The 23,412-nt window shown below is 40.8% G+C and overlaps 1 protein-coding gene across 3 annotated transcripts in view; it reads left to right on the forward strand.

Moving 5' to 3' along the window:
* Window positions 1–23,412, forward strand: part of Vsp37A (Vacuolar protein sorting 37A) — a 119,345-nt gene that overhangs the window by 72,593 nt on the left and 23,340 nt on the right. For 2 of the 3 annotated variants that reach the window (XM_011299224.1, XM_011299222.1), the window contains one exon: window positions 21,681–21,795. In XM_011299224.1, coding sequence (XP_011297526.1) covers window positions 21,681–21,795 — 115 coding nt within the window. Of the gene's footprint in view, window positions 1–2,682; window positions 2,846–21,680; window positions 21,796–23,412 lie in introns of all 3 variants that reach the window. The other variant, XM_011299223.1, reaches the window with a different exon arrangement.

Raw genomic sequence — 23,412 nt, forward strand, 5'->3', positions numbered from 1 at the left:
TTTGACTAATTGAATAAATCAGGAAAGTTAAGTGAATCCACTAACTAATTTCACAAATTAATCCGAAATAATTTGCGTTGATTTTTACTTTTTAAATCAATAATCTGGAAAATTGACTAATTGGATAATCGTAAAATTTTAATAAAACAGTCAATTAGAATTTCAAATTAACTTGAAATAATTCGCTTTGTTAAAAATTTTCAATTTAAATAATTCCAGAAATTGACTAATTTAATAAATGACAAAAGTTAACGAAATCAATTAATTAAAATTCCAAAAATAAATTCGAAATAATTCGTGTTATTAAGATTTTTAATTTTTAAATCAATAATCTCAAAAATTGATTAATTGGATAATCGTAAAATTTATCTAGATCAATCAATGAGAATTTCAAAATTTATTCGAAATAATTCGCGTTGTTAAAACTTTTTAATTCAATTAAGAATTCGGGAAATTGACTAATTGAATAAACGCACTTTCACTGTAAATATTGATGAAATTTACGAACCTTTGCTTTGAATTTGTTGACCTTCCTGTTGTCAAATGATTAATTCTGTGTAAATTTTCTTCGGGTGTGGATGTCGTCCTTCAGCGTGAATGGTTAATCCTGTGTGGATGTTCTTCCGGTGTATGTGCATTCTTTCTGCTATTCACTTTAAAATTTGTTAATAATATCCCTTTCGAACCATTTTTTAATATCATGAGATGGTGGAATGGTAGTATTTCGAGTGTTGAAATATTTAGTTTCATGCAGTGTTTGCTCATGTTTCCAATTCTCATACTCGCAAGCTAAGATAAAATCAACTTTTAAATTCCCCTCTTTCAGTAACGCATTCTTCATACGATTAAAAATTAGAAATTTCGCATTGCTGAGGAATGATTTTATATCTGCCTGTATGAGGTTAATGACAACTCCAATTCTGATTCTACCTTCATATGCTGACAATAGATCTTGCCAATGCACCTTATGACTTCTTACATTCCGCGGTTTGGGAGAATTAATTGTACCACCATTCTTTTACCTGCATTTGAACTTTTTAATCAGAGAATGTAGACGCGCGATCGTTGTTTGTATTCTCAATTTATGAGCCATAGAATACTTGGACTGAACTTTCGCGCTTTTATTCAATCTCCTCAACCAGTTTCCACCGTTTTTCAACCATTTCTCTTGGTCTTCCCACCGTTGTTTTTCACATAGTTTATAAGCTTCTTTCATGGTTTCGATTAGTTTCAAATAAGGTGATGAATCCATTTTCATAAACAGAGTTTTACTCAAAACGATCTTTTATCACTCAGAAACTTTTATTTAAGACTGATGGAAATTACGGGAGTGTCTCGTTCAGATAAGAAAGCAGGACAATGCTATGCAGATTTTCCTAGAACAATATTTCTGTTGACTACGCAAAAAAAATGAGCCTTGAACTCAAACTAGTCATAATACTCGCGACTAAGTTTTCCAGGAATGCTCGCTTTGACAACACCAAACATTCCGATGACAACATAACATTAGGCACGTTCCCATTGTTCCCGCAATTGAATTAATCATTCTGGGAATAGGGTGACCTTGAGAGAAAGAGAACATGCTTTCGGCACGTTCTTCTTATTCTAGGAATTGGATGACATCATGACCTTGATAGTGGATCATACACCTACGCTCGCGGGAGTCTGACTCACCCCTCATACGCCTGCCAGTTCTGGAATGACTTGCAGTTTGTCCAGAACCGGCACAGCCTATGTACTAACGTCCACGAACTTCAATTGACACTTTATTCATAACTCCACCATAAATCATGCCCTACATCACGACATTCACAGAGAACAGAGTGGAAAACTAAAGTTGGGGGTTTTCGTAAATTTCAATGTCATTTTTTCTAAAAACTGTCATGACTTAAAGAGAAATGATTGAAATTCAATAACTCAAATGTTATTTTATAAATCTCATTCAGACTATTGAATTGATATATGTTATATCTCCACGATTCGCGTTCAAAGTCACAGTAGCTTAGTGTAAAATGTCAAATTTATGGCCTAATTAGAAATATTCTGGTTCTTGCTTTGCCAGCACCGAAAAAACGAAACTGAACGTCGAGTGAAAAGGAGAAGAAATATATTTTTTTAGAAAATGCTCATGGAACGATAAAAGCTTACATAATATATCTCTTGTAACGGAATTTCTAGGAAATCTCGTACAGTAAGTTTTGGATTATGTTATCTGTACAGTTAGTTTTGGATTAAGCCTGCTATCTGGCTAGACCCTCTATATTTGGGGCTACTCTAGTGGACCCGTCACGCTCTCGATAATGTGCAATTGGGGTGAGTTAACCCCAATGCCCTCGGCCTCCCGGCATTCCGCTGCCTTACAACGCGCTCTCGGCGATGTATCCCTAATGGTCGCCCTCCGCGCCTCGGGCTCTCACCAGTACGCTCTCGGTATTCTGAACCGCGGTCTGTATCCGTGGACCGCGGACTTCTCTCCACGACCTAGCACCCTGAGCTAGGTCAGCTCTTCCCGCTTCCGTTCCGTTTGGAATCAGCTTTTAGCTTCTCGCGGGTTATGTCTGCGATCACTGGTTGATCGTGGCTCTTTTGGTTTTATGGTTTTTACGGCTTTTTAAATTTTGTGTTGTCGCGAGGACGACTTTCAACCCCGTTTGTCCTATCTTGTCGTACTCTTGTTTTCAGACTTAGGATACATTTTTGGATTTTGCGAGGCTTGCGGACCTCGGGCATTTGCACTAATTCGGTTGGACTGAGCACGAGAATGGGCGAAGGTATTTACTACCTCCGGGACGAGATCAGGAGAAGTGTTACGTTCCACTGGTTAAATCAACAAGCTTATCAAATGGTAAAGAATATTAATTTTTAGGGTGTGACATAATACTAAGGATGGGAAAACTCCAATAAAGTCATGAAAGTAACGGAATATGATCAAACATATGCCATTCTGAAAAGTAGAAAATAATGTTTAAAATAATAGATATATAAAATAATTTTCGTTCACTTCATCTGGAGCTATCAAAAATTCCACCACAGGGTAAAATTTAAGTAAAATCTGAAAGTCCGCTATTTTTTGTTGAAATTCCTATAACTCCATGAAAAATGATCGAAATGAAACGCCTCAGACCTTATTCTCAAGCCAGTCAAAGAAGCCATCGAATGAATATGACATATACCCTTAGTTGTAGAAAAAACGAGTGAACTCCTATGAACTCATTCATATAAAAAAAAATTTTTTTTAAGTGACAGGAAAGTCAATACATAAAGACGCCTAACATTCATTTAACTTGATGAGATAAATATTTCAAACACCATTTTAAAGATTTCATGGATGAAATCCAAAGCAACGGTGAAGATTAAAAAGTGGGAATTTTTAGGGTCTGGCGTAACATTAGAGATAGGAAAAAACTTGAATAACTCCATCAAAATGGAACTGAATCTGATCAAACATCTACCATTTTGAAAACTGCATTATTATCGTTAAAATGACATACGTATATGGTCTCATTTACTTCACTTTACATTATCTCAAATTTTACATCAAGTTGAAATTCAAGTAAAATGTCAAAAACCACAATTTTCGTCGAACTCCCATAATTCCCTGAAAAGTTATCAACTGGAACGACTAAAACGTCATCTTTAAGCTCATTTAATACCCTTTGAAATATGAAATCGTGACGTACATCGTTTTTTTGGTCGAGAGAAAAATTAATAAATGAATAATTATTACAATGAAATAAAATTACAGTTCGTGATTATTCCGGTTGAACCGGAGGTTACGCAAAGGCGGTTTCGGATGTTGGGGTTTTCCTGCTAACTCTGGAGTTAGCAGGAGATTAGGGAATCATAAGGGAATTTAGGGTGGGAAAAGTTGCGAGGGTTATTCCCTGCTAGATCAGCAGGAGGTTAGGAATTCGTTTAGGTGAAGTTAGTGTTAGATAAGGATTAGGGGGTCGATTAATTAATGGGGAACTCGTGTCGGTCCTTAATCGCGCCGCGAAGAGGGATAATATAAAATTATCATCAGACGTAGATATGGGGGTTAGCCGTTCGCGAAATCTTCCCGGGAGGAACAGTCTGGCTGTGAGCGCCAGCACCCCTAAAAGAGGGATCCATGAGGAATTTTAGTTTACGGGTTAGTGTTGAAAGGTCGGTGGGGGTGTTATGACCGACACCTCCCCGAATTGCCGAATTAGTTAAGTTTATTTAGGGTTAGTAAGTCCACTTATCCCCGAGCGAAACACCCGGGCAAGACTAGCAGCGATAATTGGGGTTGTTAGGATAAATCGAGAAAATTAGTTCCCCCATTCAAATTTGAATGGGCTGAAATTAACGCGTCATGACAATTAGCGCCGTCGCGCCCAATCCGCCGGAACTAACGTTTCGGCGAGCCACGAGTTCCGCCATATTTTTGGCAGTTATCGCCAGGACACAAGAGCTACAGAACGTTCCCCAGAGAAAAAAAGAAGGAAAACGGAAAGAAGACAATGGGAGGATCCCGGAGATCGGCTGCATCCCGTGGGAAGGTGAGGAGATTTTTATAAGTTTATCCCAGTAACACCGGTTACTGGAGGACGGATTATGCTTTCGGTTCGCGAGTGAAAATTGATCCTGTTCGATCAACGGATATAATAGTGTTCCCCTCCGTGGAGGTGTTCGCGAGTGGTTTTTAACCATGGTTTATCCGAAAACCACGGTTGATCGCGTGTGGAGAATTTATTCATCCCACAGGGTCGTCCCTGTGGAGGTTTTGAGGTCCTATCGTGCGAAAAAAGGTGTGAAAATCCCGAGGGAAACTGTCGAAAACCCCCGTGGAACGTGAGGAATTTACTAGGTTCGCCTTGAGGGGTGTCCATGCCGTCGCGGCTTCGAGTGTTTTTCCCCCACTCCGTACCGCTCAACGTTGAGCGAGAATTCCAGCCCAACGGTGCTGAGAAAATCCCGTTGTACAAAAACGGAGATATCAAGGTCTCTAGGAACGGTGGAAGTCCCCAATTTTGGGAGAATATTCATGAATTATCCCCTTCGGTGGTGCAGTTTATGCCATACTAATCGCTGGAGGCATTGAGGCGTCGGGAAGTAAAGACCGTCGGAAAATTTTGATAACGCACGATGCCCCCGTGAACGTTGGGCATCGTGCGATCTCTCTCGCACACTACTTTCCATCTCTCTCGCTCTCTCTCTTACCGCCTCTTCTAGGCGCTCCGAGGATTTTCTCGGTGATAATAAAATTTATTTGTAACCATCGATCGTCGATTAATTTTCTGGGAAAAATCCCGAGCTTCCCGCGAGGTTTCGCGGAGTTACGCGGAGTTCGAATTCATCATCTCTCCATGGGTAAAATTTCTAATTAAATACTTCAGTGGAGCCCTGAATGTTGGGAAAATCCCGAGTACCCTCCGGTGCCTCGCGGTCAAGAAGGGTGGTTTCTTCTTTTGGAAAAATATCACCGCCACGACGGGTGGAATAAATACCGTTGACTCGGTCAACTGGGAAATTTCCGACACCAGTGGTCGAGTTAATTAAATAAAATTGGTAGTTTTTAAAGAAACGTTTAGAGGAGTTCGAGGATTTAATTTGAACATTTTTTTTTGTTTTTTTTTTGCTCTTTTTCCCTGAATCCACCGTTGTTTTCACAACCTAGCACACTGAGCATCCGTTACCTCTCCCTTAACCCCTCCGCTGAATTAGGTCTAAGTAGGGGGTAAGTGATACGTTTTGCGGTATTAATCTAGGTTTAAGTTTTCGAGTAGCTGATTCCTCGATTCAGAAAATTAGCTGGCGCCCGGCAACCTCTTTTAGAACCCAATTTTGTTGAGTATTTGCATTGGCGAGGAGGACATACGGAGGAAGGGCGAAGGTGATGGGCATTGTCGGTCGCCATGGAAAATGTCACGTCACAAAATATATACTCATACTGGAAAGAACAGAAGTCGAACGGCTCATTTACATGAAGATGAAAAATTATCAAAACGTGGCACAGGAGATTCAATACAGAAGTTAAGTTAAGTTAAGTTAGTGTTGCGGATGGGCGGGCAAGCCTCCCTATTGCCACCGAACTCCATTGTGACTTGTTGTAGCTCCGCTTATTTTTAGGTTGCGAATTAAATCTCTAGCCCGGCCTTTATAGCCAGTCTTGAGAAGTCCGAACCTTTTCTTTCCCTGATCTGATCACTAGTGGGGAAGGCAATTCCCCAGCATTGCAATCTCGTCACGGCTAATGCTGGGTAGTCGCACATGATGTGCAGGCTGTCCTCTGGTTGCTCTCTGCAAAATCTACACAGGGCATCTTCGCTGATGCCTATGGTTTTGCAATGGGCTTTAAATCTCTCATGTCCTTTGAGTAACCTGATCACTGTGCCCAGGTCTTTCTTGTCCATGTTGAGAAGCTGTTTGGCTCTCGTGCTGCTTGGGCCAAGCATAGCTGCGCTGGCTTTCCGGCGGCTCTCTATGTTTTTTCAACGGTTAGTGTGTTCCCGCTGAATCTTGGGTTTAATGGCTTTTTGGCCCACGACTGAGGGGACACCCACTGGTTGCGCTACGCTTTCACTTAGTGACCCTTGCTTCGCCAGTCTGTCCGCTTTCTCGTTGCCGTTGATGCCTTCGTGTCCTGGGACCCATGCCAAGGTTATCTTGCTGTATTTTCCCAGCCTTTCTAGCTCCTCCATGGTTTCCCAGATTAGTTTTGAGTTTGTGCTAGGTTTTAGGAGTGCTTTGATGGCGGCCTGACTGTCTGACCAAATATATATATACTTGTTCATCGTCTGCCGATTTGCCAGAAGTTCAGCGCACTTTTTGATGGCCAAGACTTCTGCTTGGAATACTGAGGCGTCGGTCCCCAGGGACCAGCTATCCTAATAGTGCTCCATCGATTCATATAGTTCCGCTCCATAGCGGTCCTTTTGTCCTGAACCGTCCGTGTACCAGTGCATAACATGCTTGCCTGGTGTTCTCTTGACTGTTTTCCAGTGTTCTCTATCAGGTATATAGTACTTATAGGACTTCGTGATTTGATATTTCTTGGTGGTTCTGTCCTGAACTTTGTTCAGGATTTTTTTTTCACGATACTTAACTCCGTATGTGCTGCCCTGGCTGGGATCCATTCCCCTTGACATACTAGCCTGTATGCTGTTGATTCTGCTTTTCCCACTAGCAGCAGGTCTAGCGGCGGCAGATCGAGGGCTGCCTCCAGTGCGTCTGTGGGTATAGTTTTCATGGCCCCGGTTGCTGCTCTCAAGAAATTTCTTTGGAGAGCTTTTAGCCGGTTCCTTACTTCCACCCTTTTCGCCCTGGGCCACCAGACTACCGCCGCGTACATGACTCGTGGCAAAAGCACCATTTTATAGAGCCATATGCTGACTTTGGGGCTGAAGCCCCAATCTCTGCCCGGGGCTCTTTTGCATGCCCACAGAGAATCATAAGTTTTGCTCAACTGTGTTTTGATGTGCTCCTTCCAATGGAGTTTCTGGTTCAGTTGAACTCCTCAGTGTCTCACTGAGGTGGCGTATGCAATTGCTGCTCCACCTAACCTCAGTGGTCTAAGGGTTCCCACTTTGTATTTCCTGGTGAATATCATTGCGGACGTCTTTTCAGGGTCAACTGTCAGTTTCGTTTTGCAACTCCATTCTTCCAGCGTCCTTAAGGAATAGCTTAGCCTATCCCTCAGCGTGTTTGGGAACTTGCCTCTCGCGATGATGGCCACGTCATCGACGTAGCCATATACTAAGAGGCCTTGTTCCTTTAGTTTTTCTAGAAGTTCATCCACTACTATGCACCACAGGAGTGGGCGTCCTTCTATTTTCACTCCGTTGTGAGCGGCCGTCAGTGTCCTGCTCATCAACATGCTTCGTATCCAGTCTGTGATGGTCTGTGGCATGAAGAATAGAGACCAGGAGGCCGAACTAGCGTTGTCCGAAACGTGACCAAAGTATGTTCCGCGTAATAGTTACAGGGCAGTTATTGGTGGTGCTTCGATCGCATTACTCCATGTCAGGAGTGGGAGAATAGTAGCTGTGTTAGTTAATAGAAGATGCACGTTGATACAAAATGCGTACTAAAAAGCTGAGTGAGTTTAAATTGTAAATAATTTTACTTGAAATTGATTTTACTGATTGATTCCGACCAATCATTATATATATATTATCAATGGTCTCCTCGAAAAGTGAAAGAATTTAAAATGCATGTAAAACTTGTAATGTACGATCTGTTGCCATGTGGTGAAACCGTGAAGGTTAGTTTCCATTTACATCACCTAAATAATTATTATATTATTTAAAAAGAACAATCATTCACATGAGAAAAATGCGAAATAATATTATCTGTTATATTTGTAGTTGGATGCTGGTGGGTTTTGTTATTAGAGAAGAGAAGCCTTGCTACTTACTTGAATTAAAGGAGGGATCTGACTTGCAGTTTTCGTCAACCGCAGAATTGTACATTGAATTTTCCTGACATTAGGATTTAATTAAATACATATTATTCAAATATTAATTGTATATTCGGATCAATTGTATATCATGTATTTTATAATTAATTGTCTATAACACTAAAGAATGAGTTGTACATATCACCAGTTAAATTTTCGAACAATGGAAAACAAAAATTGTTCAAAATTCTGCTTTGAGGAGTTACAGAAAAATCTGCAAATAGTCCAAAGATCATCTAATTGGGCCGCAGTAAAGTATGATGAATGTGTATTATTTGTGGAAATATTGGAGAATGGAGATGACCGGAAGAAAATTGTCATATATAATTCACTTAATGCTGAAATTCTGTACAATAATGAAATTCTTTCATGGTTAACATGTGATAGAATTATTCAATACAACGCTTTCATTACTCTTCGTGGGAGTGGGCTTTTGACAAATTACATATATACTTACGTCAGGCTGAAGAAGGTGAGGAATCGCTCTAGGGTTCAAATCAACTCTCCCTCGATCTATTCTGCATTCCGAACTATTTGACAATTGTATTAGGTAGTCTTTTTTTAAGTCTCCTTTATGAAAATGTAGTTCACAGATTACTTCATCGTCCTCAGCTGGACGCCCTAGAACACTTTCCCATTGCTTTCGAAGCTGGAGATTCTATAAGGATGAACATGGCCGAAAATAATACTGATGTTCTCACCATACACTGCAGGCAAAGCGAGTCTTATTTCATAACTATCAGTTGTTATTTACTTACCTTCTTTGGAAATGCAAACAACGCTTTGTTTCGTATACCCAATGACGTATTTCGGATTCGATTTGCATTTGTACCTGTCTTGCAGTTGGCAAATGAACACACTCTTCTCATTCTTTCTCACACACTTCACTCAACATCGACAATCATAATTTTGTATGGTTTTAATAATATTTCATTCATAGGTTAGCAATTTCATTCAAAAGACAATAGAAAATAATAGACTTTCGGCGCGACACTAACACAATGATAGGGAATACGTATACGAGGTGGAGTAATGCGAATGAAGCGCCACGATTTACAATACGATAACTACTGTACGGAACACGATTTGGTCACGGATTCTCGAGGATCGGCCCATACCAGTTCGGCCTCCTGGTCTCTATTCTTTATGGTCTGTGGATAGCCCCTCTTTGACATGGCTTTCATAATAATTTCGTATTTAGTGCGATCGAACCCCCCGTCGATTTCAAGAAAGATTCCCATTGCATAGCCCTTTCCCTGTATTTCCTCTCCAGCTTTTGCCACCTAATGATGCAGGGTGGTCTCTGTAGACCTTCCCTCTCTATAGGCGTATTGACATGAGGACAGTGGCCGGTCTATTAGCAGTGAGTTTTTTATATATCTATCAAGCCAAGAGATTTCCGACTCATCAGTCTAACCTCCTTCGTCCTTAATTTATCCATTTTCTCCAGGCTTGGGTAGGAACATGATTTTGGATTCCCCCCACACCTGCGGTACGGTTCTTAGGGCCACACTGGCTCTGAGAGTTTTCGTGAGTGGACCCAAGATGGTGTTGATTCCCCTCTGCAGAAGCACCGGGTAAATCCCATCTGGTCGTGGTGCCTTTAGGGCTTCGAAAGAGTTGATTGCCCATTCCACCCCTTGTGGATACACGACTTTGGCTGCTAGAGTCCAGTCTTTGGGTTTGTATTGCGGCGTGTCGGGTGGTTGTTGTTCCACTCCATGCCTCGTGAAGCCGGGGAAGTGTTCATTCAGCAGTAGTTGCAGTGTCTCTTCCGAGGTCCAGGTGTAGCTGCCATCCGGTCTGATTAAACAGCCCAGGTTGGCGCCCCCTGCCCTCCCAAGACCTTTACCAGTCTTGATGCCTCGGACAGACTCCCTAGGCCAGGGCCCGGCAACCTGGGCTCATTAGGCTCACGCGGCTCCCGAGCTTCGTTAGTCAGAGCTGGGAGAGGGGCCTCATCCACTTAACAAAACTACCTGCTCTAATTCGATATCTCTCTCTGCTTGAGCTCTTGTTCGACCGACACCGGCAGAGGGCCACCGTGCGATCGAGCGGGAATTTTGATTTTCCATCAATTTGAATTATAAATATAATTTTTTTAATTCAAAATAGACAGCAATATGAGGAAAAATTATTTTTTCGATGTTTTCATGATGAGGAATCTGCCTTGACAATTATTTTGTCTCCAGACGATATTTGCAGCAATGAAACAAATAAAATAAAATACTTGTCCATTCCTGAGCTGGAGCAGTAACTGTACCCAATAATATGAAGCAAACAATTCGTAGATGAATAGTAGTGTAAGTCTTATACCACTATTTGTCCACGAATTATTTTACGTTTTAATTATTATATTATGAGCAATAGTTGTGATAGTCCTTGCTGAGGAAATGAATAAGAATAAAGAGATATAAAAATAAGAATTCTGAGAAGAAACTGGCAATGCACAGAACTGAGATAGCCCATAATGAATGAGAAATATGCGCGAGATTTTCGATGAAACGGTTTTATTAGAAAATCTCAATTTTCAATTGTTTTTAAATTTGTTGATCAATAATGTCCAAGGATTCTCCTCCAAATCTGCTCATGTCGAGGTAAAGTCATTGTACTTGATTTTTTCTAATGACAGTTTTGGGGTTTGAAACCCGTACCAGTTTATTGGATATTGTCATTGATTAGCAACAAACGAGGCAATATTCGAAAAATATACCAAGTAAAACCGTTTTACTTGTACCACGTGATGGAAAATGCCAGCATTTGATTGATTGAAATTGGGATGAAAAAAACCATCAGGAATATAATATCATATATAATAGAATCTTCCAGAAATAACCGTGGCAAATTTTTATTTTTCACATTTAGAGTGGCACTATTTGGTAGGAAAATAATAATTACCGAAAGCCAATTCCTAAATATATTCTTGAGGGTTTTTCATTGTAAATTTTAATTTTTCTATTTTCTATTTAAAATTTGAAACTGAAAATTTGCGCCAATTCTGGCGGGTCAGCCATTTTTATGCGACTGCCACGTCAATGCAATATCGTCACTGCTGGGACTTATTCGCTCACAATGGTTGGCTAATTGGGTACCCATTAGAATGAGAGGATTATCCCGACCCTAGTAATAGGCTGGCTCCCGACTACCTGAAGGTTGCCGGGCCCTGCCCTAGGCCACTGCTGAAATTCTTCCGACCGTCGTATCTGGCTTTCGCCAGAGCTTCGTTGTACTTTCTCTGGAGATTGTTGCGTTCTTCCAGCGCCTTACTCTTGTGTATACTATCGCAAGAGTTCTTTACCTTGTTCCACGCCTTCCTCAGCTGGTTCCTTAGGCTCGCTAGTGTGTTATTCCACCAGCAAACTTTTTTGGTTCCCGTCTGGGTGCGTGGAACACAGTTGTTTTCAAAGGAACGTCTCACCGCCTCTCCGAAATTTTCGGCCGCGTGCTCTAGTTGCGTTTTATTCTTGAATCTGTAGGGTACGTCCTGGATTCTCAAGGAGAGCTCCTCTCTGTAGCCCTTCCAGTCTGTGTTCTTTGGATTCCTCCGTTGAATTATGTCCGTCCTTCCAGTCAGGCTTAGGCGAATTTGACTGTAGTCCGATCCCGAGGGCTCTTTAGAGACCCTCCAGTCTCTTACCGCGTTCACCATACCCTTTGTGCAGATGGTGATATCCAGCACTTCATGTCTTCTGCAGTCCATAAAGGTTGGTTCCGTTCCCTTGTTTAAAAGCATAAGGTCTCTTTCCATAATGAAATTGTGTAGGGCTTCTCCTCTTGCATTGGTATTGGAGCTCCCCCATTCAACATGATGGGAGTTAGCATCGCAGCCCAGCAGGAGTTTTAGCTCGTACTCCGTCATTTTGCTGATTAGTTCCTCCACTTCCCGTGTCAGTGGTGGCTCTATGGACTCGTAGGACAAGTAGGCTGATCCCACTATGCACTCCGAGCTTCTGTCTCGTATTTGGGTTTTTATTTTGGCTACTGTCAGATTCCCATTACTGAGTTGTGGTAGGAAAGTAGCCTCCATACCTTTAATCAGGAGGCAGGCTCGTATCCTGTTTCCCTTGGGTTTGCGCAGAGTACCTTTCCGCAGCCCCGTAGGCCTTTCACCTTCCCATCCACTACCCATGGTTCTCGGATGAGAGCTGTAGCTGTTTGCATCTTTGCTAGCGTCCTACAGAGTATAGCTGAGGCGCTCCTGCTGTGATGCAAATTAATTTGAACTATTTCGTTTGTCTTTTGAGTCATCTAGAGGCTCACTTGACTTGGTCGGTAGTTTTATCTTGCTCCTTGCGGTTCTTCTCGAGCAGCTTAATGGGCGCCCTTTGAGCCCCGCAGGGATGTCTGAAGTTGCAGTTTTTTAGTCCCTGCAGTGACTTGTCTCCGATCAGTGCAGCGAAGTGGGTGCTCGAAGCTCCCTTACTTACGCTGCCCTTCACGACGATCCAGTTTTCGGGGTTCAGTCCCTCGTTTTGCCTTCCCATGAGCTTGATAGCTTCTTGGGCCGACACTTCTTCATCCTCTATGTGTACTACTACTCGGTGGCGGTTTGGCTGTTCTTCTGGCGCCAGCACACGTAGGGTTTGTTCTCCTATTTTATTCTCGGGGAATAGGCTCTTCAGCCGCATCCCCGAATCTTCGTCGGTGCAGCCCACTATGGCCGCCCCGTCTCTTTCCCAGATGCCCTAGAAAACCGGTGCCTTTGTCCTCTCCGGCAGGGAGAGGATTTGGGACCTAAACAGTCCCTCCTTTTTTGATTTTTTAGTCTTGGTAGTGCTTTGGAATGAGCGCCCACCTGATCACTTGTTTAGTGGCCTGCGAGTAGGTAGCCTTGTCTGTCTTAGGTTTTTTCGCAGGTCTCACTGTTTGAGGGCTTGGGGTGTTGTGTCCCGGCGCCGACCTGTTCATGGCCGCCACCTTGCCACAGTCCTTATCGCCACTCGTTTGCGAGGGAGTTCCTTGGGCTTGGGCAGCCCTGAGGGCCCTCCGTTTCTTTTTTGAAGCGTCGCCTTGCGGCGCTGCTGTGTTTGATCTTGCTCTTTGAGAGTCCAGAGATCTTTAGGTTTTCCATCTGGTTCATGCTAGCCCCAGATGGACTTTGTGTGTTTTGGTTCTTTTCCATAAAAGTCCCACGAGTACCGCAGTTAAACGTTGTCACCCGGGCAGAGCTGCGAATGCCCGGGGTTTGGCTACTTACACTCGGAGGTGGCCTGGTATCCGAGGGCACCGTTTATAACGCGACTTCCCTCGCGTCACGCAGCCTTCGGCACGGTGTGGAGACGCCGTGCCAGCGAAACATGACCACTGGCGCGACGCCCCCACGCATGACACCTGTGGCTTGGGAAGCTGGTCCGCGACGAGGCTTTAGGCTCTCCGCTTGGTTTTCCATTTGGAGATGCCCTATAACCATCGTAAACCATTTTTGGCCCATCTCCCGTGGGGCTCCAGGTGTCTCCACCTGGTTCCCCACCGACGACGGGTTAATCCTCCTATCCGCCACCCGGAGACGCGCTCGGTCGGTTGCTCAACCGCGCTCTCCGCACCCCAATCAAGGGGTTTAGAGAGACCCGAGTATCAATACATGAAGACGTTTAACTTTCAATCAACTTTATGTGATGTAAAATTTCAAACGTCATTTTGAAGATCTCATCGAGGTTCTTAAACTGATCGATAATATATTCCATAATATATGGTCAAGTTCAGTGCAACGATAAATGGTCAAACATGTGAATTTTAGGACGTGATATCACGTTAAAACTTGAAACAATCTTGAATAATTTCTGAAAAAAGCTACCGAAATGGATTTTTCATATAACGTTTCAAAAGCATCAAATTAATTTGAAAATAATTTTTAAATATTCTTATTTATTTCCATTAGGAACATTGATAAATTTAATCAAATTTGAATTTCGAAAGAATAGTGAAAATCCCACTTTATTTTTGAAATTCCCATAACTTCATCAAAAATGATGTATAGTGCGAAAATACAGTATTGTTTTGAAGAACATTTAATATGCTTTCCAATGAGTCTAAAATAGATACGCCTCATGGATCAGCGGAGAGAAAAATATCTCTAATACTAAAGAAAAGGGCTCAGCTACGGACGCAGATCATTTACTTGTGGATGACATCGCCAATAATATTCCTTCGGAAATTATAGTCTCCCAATTTGCTGATGACATTAATGTATATACTAGCATTTCAGCACCCACTCGAGGCATTGATAGACTTTGAGAGTGCGATCGAGCCTCTAAAATACAATTTAGTCTCTATTGGTTTTACCGTAAAAATTAATGGTTCCATCCTAAAAAAATCCAAGTGTGACACAGAGTGTCACATGTTTTTCTCCGCATAGCCTAGCTCATGATTTTTTTGAATATTTTTTTCAAAATATATATGCATATTATATATAATATTATATGTAAAAAAACTAAACTAAACTTGTCCACACATGTATATCCTTTCGGGCTTTTACATTTCCCATCCCCAGTTCCCCCTGTACCGCAATTACGCCGAGGGCCGAAGGGAAAACCTCATGGGAAAAAACCTTGGCCAGGTACAGTCGTCTCTTTCGAGACTACCCGCTCGTACGATGAAACCTGTGCAAGTTAGAGCGAATTCTATCTCTAAAAACCCCTGGCATTTTCCCCGACTGGGAATCGAACCCACGAATCTCAACCCCCTACGCTCTAACTGCACGGCCACCGCACGTCGGTATAATATTATATGTATATTATATATGTATTACAACCGACGGTAGTGGCCGTGCGGTTAGAGTGCTGGACTAGCATGCCAAGGATCCGGGTTCGATCCCGGGCACCGGCGGTCAAAAATATATAGCGCTCTGATCTCACGGTTCCACTGCCGAGCGGTAGTCCTGTCAAAAGGACGACTGTACCAGGGTAGGTTTTTCCCTCAGATGAGGTTTTCCCTCCCTTTCGGCAAATGCGGTACAGGGGGTTGGGGGGTGGGAAGGGAACAAATCGTGAAAACCCGAAAGGGTATACGAGTGAAAGAAAATTTTTTTTTAATATATGTATTACGTATGCATATACTATATACCATTTTTTTTCAAATTTTCTTAAACTTTTATATTTCTATTTAAGACATGAAACTTTTCATGAAAAAAAGCTGAATCTGTTTCCTACTTAATGAACGTGAAAATCTTAATGACTTTCCTTGTATGCCAAGTATTATTCCGCATTTGGATGAAAAAACCTACGACAATCATTATGCTTTAATTTTGAGTATTGCATCAACTCTGTACAAAAAAACTGAGTGAAAATCAAAAGATAATTATTGATATCATTCTCCGATCTACTGAAGACCAAAATAGAACAAAATTAAACTATTTCTGCATTCATTTTTATATATCATCTTAGGGAATTTGCTAATGGGACACAAGAAAAAAAGTCAGCACCATGTCATTTATTATCGAACGATAGAACAGTGTTCGGATTCGACTATTTCTTGCAGTCACTATAAGAAGTACTCGAAGTGAAACAATCAATTTATCAGAACATTTTATGAACAATATGTGACTTCTTTGGATTGACTTCGTCTTCAACTATAAGGTCTACAAACTATATAGCTACTTTGAGGACATCGCACCTTAGATTAATCGAAATTTGGAACAATCAAAAATTGGATATGTGAGAATTCGTGAAAGATGAAGAAATAATAATAATAATGATATTATTTCCATTAAATATAAGTTAACCTATTCTACTACTACTTTGCGTACTTTCCGTCTGGAATTTTTTGAAGAAAATATGAGTTATAAGCTCCAGAAAACGGAAATCTCCGTTTTTTCTATACCTGATATTTCCATCGTTTACGATAGGTTTGTATAACTTCCTCGTTGCTTCATTAAACCTAATAATAAAATCTATGGTTATAATATGAATTTATTCGTTCAAAGATTAGTTGAAGGAGTTTATCTTTGTTTATATTCGTCAGACTCAATGATACTATTCATCTCATAATATTTTTTTCATGTGCCTCTACATGATGACAGTAAGCATGCGAAATGCTAGTTAATTAAAAAAAGACAACCTATTACGAGTACAGCTCTCACTAATGAGGATGATAAAATGCATTACCAGCAATCCGCCCAATTTCTTGGTTTAATTTTTAATCCCAAACGATCATTTAAAGACCACTTACTCAAGGTTCAAGATTTAGCTCTCAAGGCTTTAATCATTATAAAGTTCCTAAGGATTACTTGATGAGGGGCTGATTCTGAGACTCATCACTCTTCATAAATCTTTCGTGCTCCAATAATAGAGTCTGGTTTGTTGTTTTACTATCCTGTTCGAAAAATAACAACTCTAGATTAGAACCAATACAGTATGCTACCATTAGATTTTGTATGGGATGTAGAATATCAACGCCTGCTAACATCTTGCTGGCAGAAATCAAACTACGCACATTTAACAATCGGACTTCATTTCTCCATAAAATCTATCTAACGATGGTGCTCTCAAATGACGATTTTCAGGTTTTTGCTAACATCGGGGAATGAATTGCTAAAAGTAATGCTTCAAAATCTCGATTCGTTATCCCAAAAACATGTTTTAAGGAAATTCCTTCTCCACCAAGCTTGATTTTGTTCATTCTGAATTGGCTACTATCGAGGTCAAGGTATCTGCTCTTGACCAGCTGCCAGCTCTTTTCAAATGCATGGTAGATGTAGAGGCGTTTGTGGCTTCGCAACATGAAGCGATTCGTGAAATCCAGCCGTCTGTCACTGAATTTTCAGCCCGGCTAAATGCTGCGCCTGCTGCCACCCAACCGCCTCTCTCTTGAATGGATTCAGTTGCCGTTGTAAACTCGTTATCAGGTTACTTTACCTGCTCCAATATTGGAAAAAAATTTTTTAATTCAAATTATTTGAATTTATTATTTTCGAATTGGAACCCTAGGGCGGCAACCAATATTCATTTCGACAGTGGACAGAACACTGTTATTTCTCTTCTAATCAAAGAAATATCAAATTCAAATATATAATCGATTTTTAAATTCGCATCGCTCTTAGGATAATGTCGGGACCATTACGAGAAAGTGGTGATGCTTCAGCCCCCAAAGACATGACCTAACACACCAACAACCTACCCAGATTATGCAGATTTGAGGAATGGGCCTGCAATTCCCTACGTCCCCCTCCTTGGAACATGTTTTTAAATTTCATTCATCCAATCGGAATTACAGAAATTCCGCGAATAATTCCAATGCTATTCATGCTCATTACAGTGTTGGCTATGAGTAAGTAGAGAGCGGGATTTTTTAACAATTTCAGAAGCCAAAAACATCATCCCGATTAAGTGTTAGGTGACCAATCAACCCCCTAATTCCAGCTTCACCCGGATGTCTGAAGTGACTGAAGTTCATATTATAAATTATTAAATAGCCGAGTTTATCGTTTTATTCAACTGATCTATTATTGTTATTGTCTTTTGACAACGGAATAATTTCATCTTATAATCCATGTGTATGTGTATACTATATACTGGCAGAGCATTTCAGGTATTGATACTCCCATGTTCAAATACACAAATATACAAATATACAAATATGCCAGTATCATGATTTAAATTTGTTGATAAATTTCAATAACTTTTTATTTTAAATTGGTTAAGATTTGTCAATTTTTTCCAATTTTTAAATTTTATTTTATTACAATCATACGAGACCTCGTATTTCGGTTAATATTCAAGTCTGACACTTTTTCCTCGAAAATCTTAACTCTAAATAATATGCTGACTTAGTAAAAATAATAAAATTATAGAATTCTATTGATCATCACCTGATTTCTGCTTGCTTGGATATTGGTGGTTACAAGCCTCGTGCGCAGGTCATCTCTTCTCGCTTCTTATCTCGTCTCCAGAAAGCTAACGTTGTTGATAGCTTCCAGTGGACTCTTCGGCGCATGACTGCGCCCCAACCACCTGACCCTAGTGCGTTGGTAGAGACTATCACCAATACCTTCATGCACCTGGTGGATGTCAATGCCCCGTGGATTGATGATGACTTGAAGATGTTTTATCAGCATGTGCACCATAGACACAAGTGCAGCAGAACATCTGAGCGGCTCTAAGATCAAGTGACTCCACGTCTGGAGGCTTGACGTGCCTCGCTCCAGCTACTACCACTCCCGGCTTTCTGGTCGGTTCGGTAGAAACTTATGGAATGTGCTCCGTCACCTTGCTCTAAGCGCTGGCTCGCGTTCCAGGCCTACTGTCGCTGCTGACGTTTTGAACTCTCACTTCTGTTTCCACCATCGTCGATGGAAGAGCGTCAGACGCGGGTTATGAGTTCTGGCATACTTCTCCGACGGCTGTGGGCCTTGCTTCTGCTTCTGATCTACAGTTTTCCTATTCCCGAGTGAATTGGCACGGTATTCAGAGTGACCATAGTTTCCATTACATCAAATGCTGTTGGCGCCGATGGAATATCTCGGAAGATGATTGTCAATACCTTACCAGCACTAGCTAATATCCTTCTCTTGATAGTGAATCAGTCACTTCAGAGCGACATCTTTCCTGATACCTGGAAGAAGGCTATTATCGTCTCGATGAACAAAATCTGTGTGTCTACAGATCACAGTGCCATTGCTTTGCTGCCCGTCCTAGCGAAGGTAGTTGAGAGGCTGGAATACAGTCAATTTTCGTCGTATTTCTTGGAGCGTAGCTTACTGAATCCTCGGCAGGGTAGCTTTAAGCCGGGTCAAAGTCCTTAGACGGCATTGTTGAGGCTTGTCAATGACATTAGGAGGGGTGTTGATAACCGAAAAGTTACTGTTTTGGTTCTCTTGAACTTCTCCAAAGCCTATGACACAGTCCTTTATTCTTTACTACTAGTTAAACTCTCCCTGCTCGTTTTTTTTCGTGGTGCTGCGGTCTGCTTTCGATCTTATCTGATTGGTCGTCCTCAAGCAGTTAAGGGTGGACATGGATTATCATCGTACCTCGAAACCAATGCCGGAGTACCGCATGGATCTATCCTTGGCCCACTCCTATTCTCCTTGTTTATTCACGATATTGGCAACGCGGTCCTTGAAGCACGAAATCTGCTCTATACTGATGACCTCCAGATTTACTTAGAATGTGATCGCCTAAATGTAGATATCACTAAGATCCAGGGGTGTGTCTCAGCAGACTGCGCCCAACTCAACGTAAGCGAGACCAAAGCTATGATTATGGGAGCCGAACGCTTTGTCAACGATGTGGATATTACACTACTTTCCAGTATTGGATGTCTCTTCGATTCTCTCTCTTTTTACCATTAATGTGTTGCGTTACAGCTCTTTCTCTTGCTTCTCTCTTGTTTTTACCTCATGTATTTCTCTAAATGATTTATACTTATATCTATATCAGCCTGTACCATTTGTGTAACCTTTGAAACAATAATTAGATATCTCATCTTATTTAGAAGTGCATAAAAGTATATAAAAAAAAATACTGTCTCTCAATGTAGCTATAGTTGCATTAATCCACACCATTGAGAAAATACTCTTAGAAACAACACGTAGCTTTTACGTGATTAGCAATTTACAGAAGACATTTCCATTTTTTATTTCAACAATGAATGATGCTAGGAAAAATATGAAGGCGTTGCGAGAAGGAAATTAAGTGGATTTTAACAACTGTTGGAAAAGTAATGATTATTAAGTGCGCCTTAACGATAATAAATGGTATAATTAAATATATTGAGAATATTTGAGGATTGCTTAGAAATCTAGCACGTGCAAAATTCAGACTTCGAAAACGAATTCTTTTTTCACGACATGTGTAGATAACGCAATTCACTTCACCGTCGTATGACAATATATATATATGGCTATGGAAGTCTAGAGTGAAGAAAAATTTTTGACGACGGATAAAACAAATTTTTATTTCTAATATTTGCAAATGGGGTTATATATGTCACAGCTACGTAAGGAAGTACTCAATGAAGATTACAACAGTTATAAATGGCTCAACTACTGGCGGAGCGGATTAGAAAAATTATGCGGCGATATTTTGGATACCTCAGAGGGAATCCGACTTAAGATTACGAACGATCTGTAAAAATTGCGGAACGGTTTCGTAAAATTTTCCACAACCATATTTCTCTCAGAAATTATAGCAAAGACATGTCATTTTCGTTGAATATTTCTCTCCATACAGAGTAATGAATATAACTTATGACGAGTGGTTTCTTTTCACTGTTGCTCTATGGGCGCCAGTTGATTTAAAAATACCGGTAAATTAACAAATCCGGGCTAGCTGGACAAACAAAAATCTCAGGGGGGAGGTAAGATACTCCCATACTTACGCGGCCACACTATAAGTAGAGGACACACAGTTACTGGTTAAATAATTGGATTTATTCTTCATAAATTGTCGAATGGAAAGAAAATCGAAACAAAATTGATAAATCGCATGAAAACAGTAATTGATGTCTCAGAAATCGTGACGGCGGGACTTTCCATGAATTCCGTCCCTGATCGGACTATCGACTCAATTAATTTAACAAATTAAAAAAGACTCGATACAGTGACCCATGAGTTTAGACTCAGGTATTTCTTTCGACCTTGAAATTGTCGATTGTAATAATAAAATTTACTATAAAGTTCAGCTCTGACCTGAGTCGGTGACCTCTCAGCTGCACTCACACCACAATATAATTTTGTAAATTCGTTACATAATTATGCTTGACTTTAGGAGGATTAGCTCGACTGTAAACTTTATTTGCTGCTAATGCTAGGACTTTGACTCAGCTCGTATCATACCATCGTGGCTGATTGTATGACTGCAACTTGACGGTTCGACTTCACGTCGAGGACTCCTAATAAATCGGCGTCTTTATGTGTGTCGTGGTCTTCGTTGTACTTGTGGATTTTCAGACAATTTCCGAATTTTGACGATGGGTTCTGCTGATCCTCGATTGGCCAAACTATCGACGATGGAGACGAAGGGCCTCGTTGTTGCTAGGTTGCGGCCGATTCCTCGTTCTCGTGTGGCTCCTTGTCGACATTTTGTTCCACAGAGATTTTTCTCCAGGGTGACGACAATCTTCCCTCGGTGTGAACCAAAATTACCAGTATTATAGTTTTCTAGACGAGGCTTATGTCCAGTGATCGTGGTTTGGTTGAGGAGTACTCGACGGATTTTAATTTAAGCCAAATAATAACCGACAATAAAAATAGAAATTAATGTTTGACGATACCATCGTCACAAACTTTTTCCATTTAATGACGTATGATTTTTCTGTATAGTTTACAGTTCACAGTGATCTTGGGCGTGTTGTTCAGGCTATCATCAGAGAATTCTGCAAGTATCCACCACAGTTACAGGATGATATGATGTCAACACCAAGTTTACCGCGTAGTGGTAAGCATTTCTTGATAACAATTGCAAAATTTTCACTTCTATTTCAATCTACATAAAATCAGTGGTGAATTGGGAATCGATTCAGTTTTCCATCTTCAGAGCACACTTGAATAAATTTAATATATTAAGTTTTTCTGTTTGTTCATGTGTATATACGGTATTCCATGCCAACTGAGTCGCTATTACCGCTCGTAATACCTATTATTGTTATAAAGGGATAGGAGATACGTAATATCTCATTACACCACTCTTTGTAAATTTTCCTGACTTATAATACGCGGCTGAGACTTCACCGTTGAATTCTGACCGTAATCGAAATTTCAGTTTAAATATTCGATACAATATAGTGATCCGTGAGTAATGACACGTGTTGTGTCCGATCAATGATTAACCACGGACACTTTCGACCTATAAAATTAATTTCACTCGAACGATTAAATGACTAAATTCATTTCTCTTTTTTGTTCTTTTATAAACAATTCACAACGAGTCCAATCATTATCGATTGAGTCTCACTGATGGGATAAATAACTGAACACACAATGTAAAACGGCTCACTGTTATTTTACTATTTTCTCAAAGGTATTATCGTCTATACAAAAGTTGGCTATTAATCGACCGTAACACTCTCAATTATTCTCGAAAAATTGTAAGGGAGTCAAAAACTTGGAATCACCGATTTGCTGTTGTCAGAAGGACCTTCTGGTTATGACTAGTCTTTTTTCTGGTTATCAGATTTTTTGGTAACAGACTTTGGAGTTGGTAATTTTTGAGGAGGAGGAAATTCTCGTTGCTTCATTGGTGAAAATGGCAGAGGGACGGATTCGTGCAGAAGGGAAAAGGAGGTGCTTAGATGGGTTATTTCTTTCAGGCCAGTGTTTTGGCATGGGTTTTGACCCTTGGTCGACCTGCACGTCTTCATGGTAGACAAAAGGCATCCGCAAAGGATTATGTCGTAAAGGTCCTAAGGAAATTCAAGAATGCCTTTTTTTATTGCGGACTGAGTTTTCTTACTAGTTTTTATGATTGGTTTGTGGGATTGAAATGTTGCCTGTTCATCGTAAATTTCAATTGGAAATGTAGAAAAAATCATGCACGATGGAAAATGAATCATTTATTAATTTAACAGATTAGCATCCGATGCATAATCGGAAGATCCCGGGTTCAAGTCCCGGTCTGGACTATCCATTTTTTCAGTAATTTTTCTCGCAAAAAAAAACAAAAAAAGAAATTATATGGAGAATTATCCGGTCCCCTTCCTACCTCATCCAAATCCTATCCAACGACTCCTATGACGTCACAAATAGAATGTGGAACGCTATATAAACTTCCCTTCTATGATGTAAAAATACATCTTAGAAGGGAAGTTTATATAGCGTTCCACATCTTTGTGACGTCAAAGGAGTCGTTGGTGGGGATTTGGATGAGGAAGGAAGGGGAACAGGATAATTCTCCATATAATTTTTGCGAGAAAAATTACTGAAAAAATGGATAGTCCCGACCGGGACTTGAACCCGGGACCTTCCGATTATGCATCGGGTGCTCTCCCAACTGAGCTATCCGGCTCCTAGCCATTTCTTCCATTCACTTTTCTTGCCTATATGGAGCACCGCCGTC

This window comes from Fopius arisanus, unplaced genomic scaffold (assembly GCF_000806365.1).
Source record: "Fopius arisanus strain USDA-PBARC FA_bdor unplaced genomic scaffold, ASM80636v1 scaffold00013, whole genome shotgun sequence".
Taxonomy (NCBI): domain Eukaryota; kingdom Metazoa; phylum Arthropoda; class Insecta; order Hymenoptera; family Braconidae; genus Fopius; species Fopius arisanus.